At 40.9% G+C, this 16,365-nt stretch overlaps 1 protein-coding gene across 1 annotated transcript; it reads left to right on the forward strand.

Moving 5' to 3' along the window:
* The first annotated feature begins 3,126 nt into the window (after window positions 1–3,126).
* LOC132395054 (interleukin-6-like) lies at window positions 3,127–9,300 on the forward strand. The gene is made up of 5 exons (XM_059971368.1): window positions 3,127–3,142; window positions 8,128–8,276; window positions 8,396–8,509; window positions 8,793–8,939; window positions 9,038–9,300. The coding sequence occupies exons 1-5, from the start codon at window positions 3,127–3,129 to the stop codon at window positions 9,209–9,211; spliced, it is 600 nt and encodes a 199-aa protein (XP_059827351.1). The 3' UTR covers window positions 9,212–9,300.
* The last annotated feature ends 7,065 nt before the right edge of the window (window positions 9,301–16,365 follow it).

Below are 16,365 nucleotides of genomic sequence, written 5' to 3' on the forward strand. Positions count from 1 at the left end.
AACTTCCAACTCCACCATCTTCCGAGTGACTGAGGTCAGGCTAACTGGCCTATAATTTCCTAGCTTCTCCCTCCCTTCTTGAAGAGTGGAGAGACACTTGCAATTTTCCAATCCTCTGGAACCATCCTAGAATCTAGTTTTCCTGTAAAGATAATTACCATTGCTTAAGCAATCTCTTCAGCAACATCTTTCAGAACTCTTGGTTGTAGTCCATCTGGTCCAGATGAATTCTCTACCTTCAGAGCTTTCAGCCATGTCATCTGAGTAACCCTTGAAAACCACAATTTAACCCCAACTTATTTACAGGACAATTTATAATGACTATTTAATCTACATGGTGCATTTTAATTTGTTGGAGTGAACTGGAGCACCTAGGGAAAACTCACACATTACAGAGAATGAACGTGCAGAGACTCCTTAAAGAGAATATTGAATTGAACTCTGAACTCTGTTGCCTGAACTGTAATAATGGCACGCTGACTGCTGTCCTGCCATGGTGCCCGTGGTAGGTTAGTGATTGGCACACACTATTACAGCTCAGTGTACCACCCAGAATTTAGTTCTATATAATGATAGCAAATAAACGCAAAGAACATTATTTATTACCTGACCATCATTGAAATGAAGAGAAAGTCATTCAGATTACAGACAGAGTTTTTCTATAAATAAGAACAAAAAGGAAAACTTTATACCTCATTTGCCTTTGTTAGGGAGTATTCTGGACTTAACGTGGATATAGCAGATATTAATTCAAACAAGAACCAGTTTTCAGAAAATCATGTAAATTGTAAATTGCTAGCAGTAAATTGATGTTAAAAGCACAGGCTAGCCTCCAGACTAAGAGATGTGGTTATCATAATGGTGACCATGAGACGCTCACATATGCATCCGGCAAGCGTTAAGAATACAGGGTGTGTTCGTTGGCCGACGTCAAACCAGACTACATGGCTCAATGATTAGCAGCTTTGTGACTTGATTAGCAGCCAGTGAACTCAGCTGATCCCATCACTTAATATATTGAACATGGTCATAGGTACAGATGCAATCAATAGTTCATGTATTGTGTACTCAGAGAATCAGCTCACACAAACACTATCCTTGGGCATCTGGCTCCCTGTCTTTAGAAGGTTTTGGAATATATATGTCAATTAGTTTGTCCCAGCATTCAGACGTGTCTCCCTTTGTAGAGGTGAAATTCAATGGAAGCATTGTGAACCCAAAATACTGAAGTAAGCAATGTCATTGTAACTCTTGAAAATGTATGGTATCATCTACTGATTTTAAAGGAACTTTTGAGTTTAAGATAATCTATTGTGAGTGTGTCCAGAAGAATGCCTGCTTTCTTTGATGGATAAAGACTTCTACATGTATCACCAGCTTCAGTATCTCTCTGGTCACTTCAATCACAACAGCATCAACTGCAAAAACTTAGTTTTTGCCCTGATGTGGAAAAACAGATTTGTTCTCCAGTTTTGTTTTCCAAATGAGACTGTCACTTTGTTGCCTCTGAGTTATTGCAGGTGGTTATGAACAATATGAGGATATTGCAATTTGGAATGCAGATTGACGCCAAAATCGTTTTATGCTAGCACTTTAAAATGAAGAGAAGTGGAAGGTGAGCCCATTAATCTCGGTCCTGAAGTAAAGAAAATTTTGAAAATCTGTAGCGTATAACTGGAAGATTTCAAAATGTCAAAAATCTGTCCAAAGTTCAATTGCTTTCTTCTATACCAATTGTACTATTTTGACGGCTATTTTTTCTCAGTGATCAACAGACCCAGATGCAATGTACCCAGACTTCTAAGAGAATAGAAGGAGGAAAAAGCAAAGAATGGCAATTTAAACCCTTAGGTCTTTCAGTAACGTTCAATTTGATCATAGCTGGCCATCCACTTCAGTTCTTGATCTCTGAAGCATCAGAAAGTCTACCTCCTTCCTGATATTTTTAGTGATTTAGCTTCCCTTGCTTTCTGCACTAGACAATGTTGTAGGTTCACTAGCCTCTGGTTGAAGTATCTTCTGATTTCAGTTCTAAATGGCACACCTTACATTCATTTCATCATGTTTGAAATTAAATGGTTTACATGAGAGCCACTCTCATTCTTCCCAACTCTGGTGAATACAAGCCTAACTGATCCATTCTACACTGTCAGTCATGCCATCCTGGGAATCAGTGTCGTAACCATTGTGGGACTTTCCATTGACAAAAACATCCTTCCTCTGACACAAAGTCAAAACTCCAATGGAGTCTTATCTAGGTCCTGTGCAACTGCAGTAAACCGTCCTCATTCCTGTCCTTGAGTCTTGTCACCATGAAGGGCTACAAATCACCTCCATTGCTGAATTCTTGCTGAAATTGGTGAACAGGGACAACCAAGCCTCAGTGCATTTTGACCTTTCCCATTCTATCACCATGCAGATAATCTCCGTTTTAGTTTTTGAAGCAGAAGTGGATAATGTGAGACTTGTAGGCATTTTTATTGCTTAGTCTAATAAAAATAGCACATAGAACAGTGCACAGTACAGGCCTTTCAGCCCAAGATTTTGGGCTGACCCTTCATCCAACTTCAGGATCAATCAAACACTTCCTTCCCACACACCCTCCATTTTTCTTTCATCCATTGCCTATCTAATAACCACTAATGGCCCGAATATATTTACCTTCACCTCCGCCCCGGCAATCTACCCTCTGTGTATAATAAACTACCCCTAACATCCTCCCTACACTCCTTCCAATCACCTTGAAATTATGCCCTCCCACATTAGCAATTGCCTCCATGGGAAAAAGATGCTGACTGTCCTCTCTATCTAAGCCTAAGACATCTTATCAAGTCACCTTTGATCCTCCTCGGCTGCAATGGGAAAATCCCAAGTTGCTCAAACTTTTTACATAAGACATGCTTTCTCATCCAGAAAGCACCCTGGGAGTTCTTCCCTCCACATTCTCTACAGCTTTCACATCCTGTTTATAATGAAGCAACTGGAACTGAGCACAATACACCATGTGGTCCAACCAGAGTTTTATAGAGCTGTAACACTACCTTGTGGCTATTGAACACAATCCCTTAACTTGTAACTAGCACACTCTACATCTCCTTAACCACCCTATCATATTGCAAGACAACTATGAGGCATCTACAGAGTTGGACCCCAGGAGCCCACTGTTGCTCCACACTTTTAAGGACCGTACTATTAGCCTTGTACTCTGCCTTCAAGTTTGATGTTCCTACATGCATCATTTTACACTTTTCTGGACTGAAATCCATTTGCCACTTCTCAGTCCAGCTCTGCATCCTGTCAACATCCCATTATAATTTATGACAAACTTCTACACTATCCACAACTTCATGTCATCTACAAACTTAGGAACCCACCCTTTCAGTGCCCTATGCGAGTTGTTTATAAAAATCACAAAGAGCAAGGGCTCTTAAACAAAACCCTGTGGACCAGCACTAGTCCTGGACCTCTAGGCAGAATACACTCCATCCACCACAACCCTTTGCCCTCAATGAGCAAGCCATATCCAAGTTCATGCAGCCAAGTTCCCCTTGATCCCATGCCTACTGAATTTCTGAATGAAGCTACAATGGGGATCCATGTCTAATCTCTGTACTGTATTGGGAAAACTACTGGAAATAATTATGAATTTAATGGTAATTATGAAGTATTAAGGTTAATATAGAGGGGCACAGATCAGTTCAAGTCTGCATAAATTTGTTAATAAGATTGATTCACCTAATTTGATGTTTACAAGAAGTTACATGGAGGATTGGAAAGAGACAATCACAGGAATTTTGCTCACTTTTAATAAGAATCCGGAGAATTGGTGGTCCATGACGTTAAAGCCATAGAACCATAGAACATTACAGCACAGAAACAGGCCTTTTGGCCCTTCTTGGCTGTGCTAAACCATTTTTCTGTCTAGTCCCACTGACCTGCACCTGGCCCATATCCCTACAAACACCTCTTATCCATGTACCTGTCCTAGTTTTTCATAAATGTTAAAAGTGAGCCCACATTTACAACTTCATCTGGCAGCTATTTCCACATTCCCACCACTCTCTGTGTGAAGAAGTCCCACCCTAATGTTCCACTTAAAGTTTTCCCCATTCAAGCTTAACCCATGTGCTAGAGTTTTTTTCTCCCCTAGCCTCAGAGGAAAAGGCCTGCTGGCATTCACTCTATCTATACTCATCATAATTTTATATACCTCTATCAATCCCCACATTCTTCTATGCCCCAGGGAATAAAGTCCCGACCTATTCAAACTTCCTCTGTAACTCATTTTCTCAAGTCCAAGCAACATCCTTGTAAACCTTCTCTGCACTCTTTCAACCTCATTAATATCCTTCCTGTCATTCAGTGACCAAAACTGCACACAACACTCCAAATTCAGCCTCGCCAATGCCTTTTACAACCTCACCATAACATTCCACCACTTATATTCAATACTTTATTTATAAAGGCTAATGTACCAAAAGCTTTCTTTACTACCCTATCTACCTGTAACGCCACCTTTAGGGAATTTTATTTCTGTATTTCTAGATCCTTCTGTTCTACAGCACTCCTCAGTGCCCTACCTTGTATGTTCTACCTTGGTTTGTCCTTCCAAAGTGCAATACCTCACACTTGTCTATATTAAGCACCATCTGCCATTTTTCAGCCGATTATTCCAGCAGGTCCAGATCTCGCTGCAAGCTTTGAAACCCTTCCTCACTGTCCACTACAACTCCAATCTTGGTAAAATCAGCAAACTTGCTGATCCAATTTACCAGATTATCATCCAGATCATTCATATAGATGACAAATAACAATGGATCCAGCACTGATCACTGTGGCGCACCACAAGTCACAGGTCTCCAATCACAGGAGCAATCCTCCACTACCACTCTCTGACTTCTCCCATTTAGCAGATGTCCAATCCAAGTTACTACCTCACCATGTATACCTAGCAACTGAATCTGCTTAACTAACCTTCCATGTGGGACCTTGTCAAAGACCTTACTGAAGTCTATGTAGACAACATCCACTGCCTTCCTTTCATCCAGTTTCCTTGTAAACTCCTCAAAAAACTCTAATACGTTAGTTAAACATGACCTACCATGCACAAAGCCATACTGACTCTCCCTAATATGTCCCTGTCTATCTAAATACTTGTAGATCCTATCTCTTAGCACTCCTTCCAATAACTTACCTACAACCAACATCAAACCTACCGGCCTATAATTTCCCAGATTACTATTAGAACCTTTTTTAAACAATGGAACAACATGAGCCATTGAAATCCAAGCCAAAACAGAGGATACAAGAAGGGATCTGGAGAGGGTGCAGGAAGATAATAATAAGTCAAAGATAAGCCTTGAACTTAAAGATAACATTTGATTATGCACAGAAACAGGCCCTTCATTGAGTCTAGTTACTTCAATAGCAGAACAGCAGCAAGAGACAAATGGTCCACATCCATTATTTCTTATATTTTGTGTATAAAATCAATGAGGTATTGATGGAAGAAATAGGGAAAACAGACTTTTTAATAAGTCGAGATGAAGGGACTTAATATTAAAATAAATGGTAGAAATTCTAGAGGGAGATCTTTATCCTGAGAATATGAAGACATGGAAATTATTAGCTTACAATGGATGTGCACGTATAAAGCATGTAAGGCTATAAATATGTTAGATGCCATAATTTGACTGATTTGCTCTTTTTCATCCTTTATGGAAAATTCACTAAATAGATTCTTTCTGCAATTCTTAGTAAAAGTATACAAACATATTAGAAATATAGGAAATGTTATGACAATAATGTAATCATATTAGACAAAATTCCAGCATAGTAATAAAACTACTGCTTGTTGTAATATATTTAATACATTAAAATATTATAACTTACATCATTGAACAAGACTTTATAACCATATACGGTTCCTCGAAAATGTATTCAGTGCCCAATCCTTTGTTCACATAAATCAGTATTACAACCAGGGATTTCTATCAATTTAACTGAGAATTTGTATTTGTGAATCTCATGCTCCTTTTTTCACAGTAGAACCCAAAAAGCAGGGAAATTTATAAAGCATGAAAATTTAAAAATGCAAAACTCAAATGTCAGCAGTTCAAGAGTATTTATCCCCGTTTGCTCAGTACTTAGCTGAACCACCTCTCACAGGTATTACAGCCAGTAGTCTTTTTGGATATGTCTCTGAGTTTTACACAATGGGATGGAGTAAGATTTCCCCATTCCTCCTTGCAAAATTGCTCACGCTGTGCCAGGTTAGTTGGGGAGCGGCAGTGGACAGCAATCCTAGAGTCTTGCCAGAGACGTTCTATCATGTAGAGTTTATCACTCTGACGGGACCACTCAAGGACATCAATTTTCGTCACTTGAAGATGTTCCATGATTGATCTAGCTTTGTGCTTTGGGTCATTGAAAGCTGAAAGACAAACTTTCTCCCCAGATTAAGCTTTCTGGCAGAAGCTAGCAGGATTTTATCCAGGATCTCTCTGGTCATCGATCCTGACCAGATCTCCAGTTCCTGCTGCTGAAAAGCATTCCCATAGTATGATGCTACCAACACACTTTATGCTAGAGATGGTGTTACCTGGCTTCTGTGCAGTATTAGATTTACACTACACATACCACTTTCCTTTGAGGTTAAAAAGTTCCATTTTAGTCTCAAACAATTATAAGACCTTCTTCCACATTTTGGCTGTATATTGCACTGTCTTTATGGGCAAGGATAAGCCTTTTATTCATTGGTGTGTGTTACATAAATCTAATACTGTGCATCAGCCAGGTAACACCATCCCTGTTGTAAAGTATGGTGAAGATAACATCATGCCATCAGAATGCTGTTCAGCAATAACACCTTGAAATCCGGTCAGGATTGATGGGAACATGAAAGCTGCTAAATATTGAGAGATCCTGCATAAAAATTGGCTGGCGTCTGCCAGAAAATGAAAACTGGGGAGAATGTTTGTCTTTCAGCAGGACAATGATCGGAAGCACACTGCCAGAGCAACCATGGAGTGGCTTCAAATGAGGAAAACGGATGTTCCTGAGTGGGCCAGTTCAGTATTGATCTTGATCCAATGGAATATCTCTGGCAAAGCCTCAAGATTGCGGATCACATTCACTCCCAAAGTAACCTGGCACATTTTCAGCAAACCTGTAAGGAGGAATAGGTAAGCCTTCTGCAAAGCCAATAGAGAATTATCCAAAAAGACAATTGGCTGTAATAGCTGTGACAGGTGGTTCAACTAAGTGCTCAGCAAAGGGAATGAATACTTTCAAACTACTAACATTTCAGTTTTTAAAATTTTAGTTTTTTATGCTTGACAACTTACCCCGTTTTTGGACTTTGTTCTGAAAAAGGAGTATATGATTCTCAAATAAGAATTGTCAATTAATCAAAATCTCTGCTTGTAATATTGATTAATATGAACGAAGAGTTGGGGGCTGAATACTTTTTCATTGAACTGGACAGCACGAGCAGGAAGTTTGAACCGAGACTCATTGATAGTTTTAAATTAAAACCATAAACAATAATCGATAATAAGCAATTAGAGTCCGATTCCTGGTCATTCAAACTAGAACATTATTTTTGTTGGGTGTAGTGATTTTGCAGTGACTCTTTTCTGTCTATAAGAGGGATCAGTTCTCAAAATTTAATTAAAGGGTCTCGTAATATTGCGGGCTCCATTCGCGGTTATGGCAGGAGAACGATTGGTATCGTCACTGGGCATTTCCACGTTTGACCATCACGCCGATCAAACACGATTATCCTGATCGATCACGTCAGAAGGAAGAGAACTGGAGTGGAAGTCATCTTCAACGTAGCGGAAGGACAGCCACATGGGAAGGAAGAATCCAACAGTGACTAATAGGTGCTGTAACACAAACATTGCGAAAAAAAATTAGTAACTGGATTTTCCCCAAAGGGGGCGATTAATAAATAGTGGGGAGAATGGAGCTTGGGGAGTTAAAGATCGAACACCTTTGTACGGGGAGGACAACATGGGACTTGCTGAAAGTCAGTGAATAAAGCTTCCGGTTATCAGTTCAACACATTTCGGAGCGGTTGCAGGAAGCGGGAATTCTTATTCCGTTCTGTCTCTTTCCCTGCAGGTTTTTACCTTCTACTCCTGGTGCTCTGTGGAGGAGTCGCCACTTTCCCGCTGACGGAGCGGACCGCTGCAGCCGCCCCGGGCTGCGCAACCTGCGACTCCCTGGCGCTGCAGATCCAGAGCTCAGCGGCCGAGCTCCGGGATGCTCAGGTGAGTGAGTACGAGGAGGTGAGGGGGTGGCGCCCCGCAGACTTTGTCCTGGTCTTCACTTTGCAGCTCACTTATTCGCTGTCTGATCTCTCTCCACCCCTCCCGTCCCTCTCCCGCAGCTGTGTGAGTATTTCTCCTTCTGTGACGGGGACCAGGGATCGCTGCTCACCCACGACTTCAACCTGCCGCAGATCCGATCTCAGGACCGATGTACAAAGATCAGTTTCCATAAGGTGAGTGAAGCCCGAAGGAGCAGCCGTTTCCTTGTAAAGTAGGGCATTTCAGTCTGTGGAAAAGTGTACCTCCAGGGAAAACAAAAAGGAGTAGGCATTTCGTTTGTAGTTTACGATAGTTAGGTTCCAACAAAGCAGCGTTTAAATCGATTTGCACAACCCGGCAAAATTGTCAGTTTTACAAACGAAAGTTCTAGAATGCATATAAATTCAGCTACAAGTCGTCAAAACTGAAGAGCCCGAGCCAAGATGATTTCTTACTTGTAGTATTTTTCCTGTTTAGGAAACGTGCCTGAAAGCGATTGCAAAAGGCCTCCATAAATACAACCCTTTCTTATTGCTGGTGGAAACATCCATCGTGCGTTCAAGTGAACAAATAATATGGATGCGGTCCAGTACCCAACGCCTCGCGGAACTGATAATGCACCAGGTAAGTGTAAACGAAGCGGCGCGATTATGGCTGCGGCAAACCCATCTGAAACTATGGAGACTCAAGTCACAAGCCCTGCTGTCCTCTTTATATTTCAGTTAAATGTCGAGTTTGGCATCAGTACGGTGAGCGAGAGCGAGATGGAATCATCTGCCTTAGGCTTAGTGACAACAACAGAGTGGAACAGACAAGTGAATGCGCATGTCATCCTGCGAGACTTTGTCCGGTTCATGGAGAAATCAGCCCGAGCTCTTCGCTTTATGAGTCTGTGAAAGTGGGATCACCGCTAGAATTGGCAGAACCACTTTTTATATATACCACGATCTATTTATTTATTTATCTATTTATTTCCCAATGATGAATAACTAGGTGGAGTGAGAGAAACAAAAGAGCGATAACATTACGGAATTGGTTGGCCATGCAAGCCCAACCTCTCTCCGTGATTTCTGCTCCACACCAGGATTTTTTAAATTATCCTGTTAGTATTTCGAGTGGACGTTTTGTTCGCGACTGCTAAAAAAGCTTGCTCCTACTGGCACACATATGCCACACGTAGAGTGGTCAGAGCAAAGTCACCTTGGGAGTTTGCAATTTTTTCCAGTTCCATTACCCGTGCAACGTGTAAAATATGGTTAAATAGAGGCAGTAACCGCCTTAAAGTATGAACGTTCTAGTTCAGCATTTGGTCGTACAATCGTAAAAGTTACAGAGGTTAATCTGTAAAAGAAATGACATTGTAAACTTAAGAAGTTGTATGTTAGCAATTATTTGCAAAATGTTATTTACAGTGTTTAATTTTATTTATATTTATTTTGACTAATTCAACTTTTAGAAATATTTAAAAACTTTTGCATTTATTTATTGATATTTATAACGTAGACCATGAGATTATTGTATTTATTTTTGAATTATCAGAAGTTTAGATTTGGATATATTTAATAAAATATAAATATGAAGAGATTTCAAGTTAAGTTTCATTCTGACTGTTATTATTTTGAAAGATGTGTACAAACAGCAAATGTTTCTAGAGATACAGTGAATTTGCTAGAATTTGCAAAAGTAACGCGGAGTGCTTTCTGTGAATCTGGAAGTGATCCCCACAGTACTTCTGTACCACGGAGAGCGTTCTAACTGGCATCGCCAACCGGTAATGCGGGGGATGGGGGATTGGTGCCGCAGAGAGTTGTAAACTTAGTCAGCTTCATCCTGGGCACCAGCCTCCGATGTATCCAGGAGCAATGCCTGAAAAAGATGGCCTCATCACCCCAGGATATGTTGCTGATATTAAATCTGATTCTGAAATGTTACGTTCACAAGCCACTAGATGGGGTGTGATCAGAGATCATATATACACCCAGAGGCCACTTTATTAGGTGCCTCCTGTAACGACAACATGCAGTGAGTGGCTGTTCTGTGGGTGAAAACGCCTTGTAAATGAGAGAGGTCAGAGGGGAATGGTCAGACTTGTTCAAACTGACAGGAAGGTGTCAGTAACTCCAGTGACCAGGCATCACAACAGTGGTGTACAGAACAGCAGCCCTGAATGTACAACACATCAAACCTAGAAATGGACGGGCTACAGCAGCAGAAGACAATGAACATACCTTATTAGTGGTCACTTTATTAGGCACAGGAGGCAGCTAACAAAACAGGCACTGAGTGTAACTGAGTATTCCTTTCCTAGCCTCTCTAATGTCCCTGACTATACTGATTACTAGACCTGGTCTTACTGACTCCTGCTTTCTGCCATAACTGCTCAGACAAAACTCACCCCAGCAATCTTAGTCTTAACTCTACCCTTCTAGCACTAATAAATTTTGCTACAGGATGGGATCCAGAGAACCAGAACAGATAGTGGGGAGACTGTGGAGACCGGCATTGTTAAGACTTCAGACAAAGTCTGGAATCAAAAGATTGAGCATTGTGGAACAAATGTCCTGAGCTTTGTATATTTCAGTGCAAGTATTGTAGGAAAGGCAGATGTGCTCACAGCATGGATCAACACCTGGAATTATGATCTTGTAGCCAACAGTGAGACTGGTGCAGGAGGGGCAAGTTTGGCAGCTCAGTGTTCTGGGGTTCTGTTGTTATTGAGGTGTCAGGTCTGGAGGGATTAAAGGAGGATGGGTGGTGTTCCTAGCCAAAGAAAATATCACACACAAGATGCTGATGTAACATAGCAGGTCAGGCAGCATCTATAGGGAGAAGTGCTGTCGACGTTTCAGGCCAAGACCCGTCGTCAGGACTAACCGAAAGGATAGATAGTAAGAGATTTGAAAGTAGTGGGGGGAGGGGGAAATGTGAAATGATAGGAGAAGACCGGAGGGGGTGGCATGAAGCTAAGAGCTGGAAAGGTGATTGGAGAAAGTGATACAGAGCTGGAGAAGGGAAAGGATCATGGGACGGGAGGCCTCAGGAGAAAGAAAGGGGGTGGGGGTGGGAATATCACAGCAGTGCTCTGCCAAGACAGCTGGAGTACTTGTCCAGTGAGGCTGAGAAATAAGAGAATATGCAGACACTGGAAATCTGAGCAACAGACACAAAATGCTGGCAGAACTCAGCAGACAAGGCAGCATCTATGGGATAGGATAAACAGTGGTGTTTCAGGCCAAGACCCTTCATCAGAACTGACAAAAAAATGGGAAATCCATCTCACCCAATAAGTCCAATAAGAAAGGTATGACCTCATTAATGGGGCTATATCATAGACCACAGAACAGCCCACAGGATTTAGAACAACATATTTGTAGAGAAAACATATTGAATGGGATTCCCATACTGTAAAATGACTAGATGGGAGAAAATGAGTCAAATGTGTTTGGAAAATGTTTTCTCAATCAGGACATTGAAGTCCCAACGAGAGAGTGTATGATACTTGACCTGTTATTATGAATGAGACAGTGCAGGTTACAGATGTGTCGTCACGGGAGTCAGAATATCTGCTGTGTGCCTGGAGGCCTAGGATCTTTGTGATCTTTAGGAACAGAACTGGAAAAAGGTGACGTAACGGACTTTTAACATAATAAACCAGCGAGCTGTTTGTTATGTCTCCACGCTCACTGGGAAAATGGAGACACCTCTTTCTCCCTTATTATGGAGAGAGAGAGCCTGTGGAATGTCAAATACCGGGTGAAAATGACGTATTTGGGGTAACTGCAAGTTTTGTGTGTCAGGTCATTTTGTTTAATAATTTTTTTAAAGAGCAAGCGCAGTAGAGTAGGAAATGACTAAAACTGAATAACAAACAATGGTTTGGGTTGAGTCTAGATAAATGCGTAAGCGTGAGGGGTTGCGGAGAGCTGAGTCACAACACTTCCTTCCGTGCAGTGGCAGAAATGTCAACACAGCGTTCAGAAGCTCCAAATGTTGAGTATCATCTCTATGGAGGGCGGGCTGAGAAAATCAGGACTATGAAAGATGAAGGAGTGATTAGAAATATTGTGTTGTGGTGGAGACAAGCAGGTAGGGCACCAGATGGGCTTGGGGGAGGATGAGTTTGGTAAATCGAGGAAGTGGGATAAGAAGCTTTCAGTTATTTAATATCATCAACGATGTTTGACAAAATTGACGAGAAGCACACAAATGTTTTGGTAATATCAGAAACTGGTGATCTCAAAAGGTTTCAATAGGTACATTTAATGTCAGAGAAATGTATACAATATACATCCTGAAATTCTTTTTCTTCACAAACATCCACAAAGACAGAGCGGTGCCCCAAAGAATGTATGATAGTTGAACGTTAGAACCCCAAACCTTCCCCCTCCCCAGCTTCCCCATGCACAGGCAAATCTCTTGGAATTTTCAAAGAAAACAATCTAGATTTTACAGAGAATGGTGTGAAAAAGTAAAGAAATCATTCAGTGAGCAGCAGTTCTGTGGGTGAAAACACCTTGTTAATGAAAGATCAAAGGAAAATAGCCAGGCTGGTTCAAACTGACAGGGAGGAGACAGTAATTCAAATGGTGGCGTCTGTTAGTCTCGCGAGACCATGAATCTGCACCTGAAATGGATTCCAGGACACAGGCAAGGTTTATGGAAGACCAGGGCAATGTTGTATGGAAGACTAGCAGTTGCCCGTGCAGCAAGTCTCCCCTCTCCTCATCACCGATGCTGTCCAAGGGAAGGGCAAGAGCTGATACAGCTTAGCACAACTGACGTCACAGGAGTTGCCAGAGCGAGAGTGAAGGCAATGTCGGACTGCCTTAGGGACTCCAGCTCTAGATTTATCCTCAGTCTTTACTCCCGAAGCCTTTCCCATGAGTGGGTATGGCCACAAGGCAGCAGAGTTTTCCCTTTCTTAGGTAGACTGCCTTCCCAGGCTGACGAGATCCATCTACCCAAATTCAAATAACCACGTGTTATAACAATGGTTTGCTGAAGAGCATCTCTGAATGTACAACATGTCAAACCTGGAAGTGGATGGGTGACAGCAGTGGAAGATCTGAAACATACATGGAGTGGCCACTTTATTGGTTATCTCCTGTACATCTGCATATCATGTCACTCCTCAGCCTCCAATGCTTTGGAGAAAACAAGCCAAATTTGTGCAACTTCTTCTTATAGGGAATGCCCTCTAACCCAGCCAAGTTACTTTTCAATCCACTCTAGTGAGTATCCACAAATCCCACGTGCCATAATCATCTGAATCAAATTACTATGAGGTACTTTGTTCAACACTTTACTGAAGTCTGTCTGAAGTTTAGTTTCACTGACATGTCTGCATCAATCATCTTTGTTAACTCCTAAAAAAAATCAATTTCAAGACCTGACCTTCCCCACACAATGCCATGCTGGGCATTTCTAAAAAGTCTATTCTCTTCCAGATACATAATTCTTATCCTTAAAAATATTTGGTGATAATTTCCTTATCAATAGAGGTCTCAGAAGTGGAGAGAATGAACAATTTCAAGTTCTTGGCTGACAATATATCTGTGGATATCTGGCACGCAACAGATTGCTACAGCTATAAAGACTGCAAAACAATGTCTATATTTCATTAGGACTTTGAGGAGATTAGGTTTGTCAAACAAAACATTCAGCAACTTCTGTAAATGTACTGTGGAGAGCATTCTGACTGGCTGAATGAAATAAGTTACAGAAACTTGTAAAAGTAGTCAGCACTACCATGGGTATCAGTCTCTGTAGTATCTAAGACTTCTTTAAGGAACAATGCTTTAGGAAGGGAGCATCCATCATTAAGGACCCCCAACACCAAGGACAAACCCTCTTCACATTGTTACCATCAGGAAGGATGTACAGAAGCCTGTTAGCACACACTCAGTGATTCAGGAACAGCTTCGTCCTCTCTGCAACCCGATTGCTAAATGGACATTAAACCCACGAATAATGCCTCACTACATTTTATTTCTGATTATTTGCACTACTTACTTTAACTTAACTATTTTATATATAAAGGTATATATATATTTAATGCAACTCAGTTTTTTCTCTATATTTATCATGTATTTCATTGTACTGCTGTTGTAAACTTGACAAATTTTACAACAAATGCTAGCGATATTAACTCTGATTCAAATTCAATGATGTAATCAGTAATTTCACAGTTTATCTATATTGCCTTTCTTAAACAAAGAAACAGTAATCTCTAGTCCTCTGGGACCTCCTCTGTGGCTAATGAGGATACAAATGTTATCTGCCAAGGCCATAGTTATCTCCTGTCTTCCACCTCTCTATAACCTAGCATAAATCCCTTCAGGCACTGGGGACTTCATTTAACTTGATGTTTTAGAATAGCTGTACACATCCTCAATCTCCAAATATATCAGACCACTTCTTGACCTTGCTACCTCTACCTCATTAGAGAATACTGATGTGAAGTATTCATTTAGTACCTTGCCCACTTTCTCTGGTTCTGGGCATAAATTCCCTCCTTTGTGCTTGATTAGACCCAACGTCTCTAATTACTCTTGGCTTTTTATTGAATAAAATGGCTGGGAATTCTCTTTAATCCTATCGACCAGAAATATTTCAAGGCCCCTTTTATCCCTCTGCTACCCTATTGATCATTTCTCCTGCTTCCTTGACATTTGTTGAAGGCCCGACTGATGTTACAATTCTAAACATTACATACACTTTTTTCGCTTTTGGATTAAATTTTCAACATCTCTCGTCATCCAGGTTTTCTGAGATTTGCCATCTTTGTCTTTCTATGCAATATAATAAATACATAAAAATTTAAAATAAATAAAATAAGAAGTAATTATCAATGATTACACTGGGTATATTTGCTCATGGATCAGGTAATAATCCAGAGATTGTTAACTTCATGGTTCTACTTTTTTAACTTTACTTTGGCCCGTTCTAGTTACTCTTAAGGTCAAAGTAGGTACCCCTTACTCTGGCACCAAGTAGGCAAGATAGATCATGCTTCAGAACAGTGTCTATCCCTCTAACCCCACTGGCTCCTACTACAATTATTTTCCTTTTTATTCTCCCAACCAGCATGTTTTTCATTGCCCCTGTCAGTCTGCTTGGTGTCTCTGCAGTTATACCCAAGGACTGCAATAGTTCCAGTGTGAACTCATCAGTATCTTATAAAGCCTCAGCATTACATCTTTGCTTTTGTATTCTAGTCCTCCCAAAATGAATGCTAGCATTACATGTGCCTTCCTCATCACCGAATCAACTAATCAGTTAATCTTTAGGGAATTCTGCACAAGGACTCCAAAGTCCCTTTGCACCTCAGATTGTTGAATTTTCTCCCCAATTAGAGAATAGTCTGTGCTTTTATTCCTTTCACCAAAGTGCATGACCATTAACTTCCCCACACTGTATTCTATCTTCTTTGTCCATTCTCCTAATCTGTCTGTCATTCTGCAGGCTTCCTGCTTTCTCAAAACACCTGCCCTTCCACCTAACTTTATATCTTCTGCAAACTTGGCCACAGAGCCATCAATTCCATCATCCAAATCAACAACATAACAATGTAAAAAGAAGTGGCTGAACACCAATAGTCACTGGCAGCAAAACAGAAAACACTTCCTCTATTTCCACTCTTTGCCTTCTCCCAATGCTTTATCCATGCTGGTATCTCAAAGTCAAAAAACATTTATTATCAAAGAATGTATAAATTATTCCTGCAATACACTGGGCTCCTATCTTGTAATGCAGCCTCATGTGTGGTACCTTGTCAAAGGCCTATTGAAAATCCAAGTACACAACATCACCAATTCTTCTTTCTCTGCTCCTTGTTATTTCTTCAAAGAACTCCCACACATTTGTCAGGCAAGATTTCCCCTTAAGTGAACCATGCTGTCTTTGACCTACTTTGTCACGTGCCTCCAAGTATCCTAAAACCTCATCATTAACTTCCAACTCCACTGTCTTCCCAGTGACTGAGGTCAGGCTAACTGGCCTATAATTTCCTAGCTTCTCCCTCCCTTCTTGAAGAGTGGAGAGACACTTG

Source organism: Hypanus sabinus, chromosome 6 (genome assembly GCF_030144855.1).
Source record: "Hypanus sabinus isolate sHypSab1 chromosome 6, sHypSab1.hap1, whole genome shotgun sequence".
Taxonomy (NCBI): Eukaryota; Metazoa; Chordata; class Chondrichthyes; order Myliobatiformes; family Dasyatidae; genus Hypanus; species Hypanus sabinus.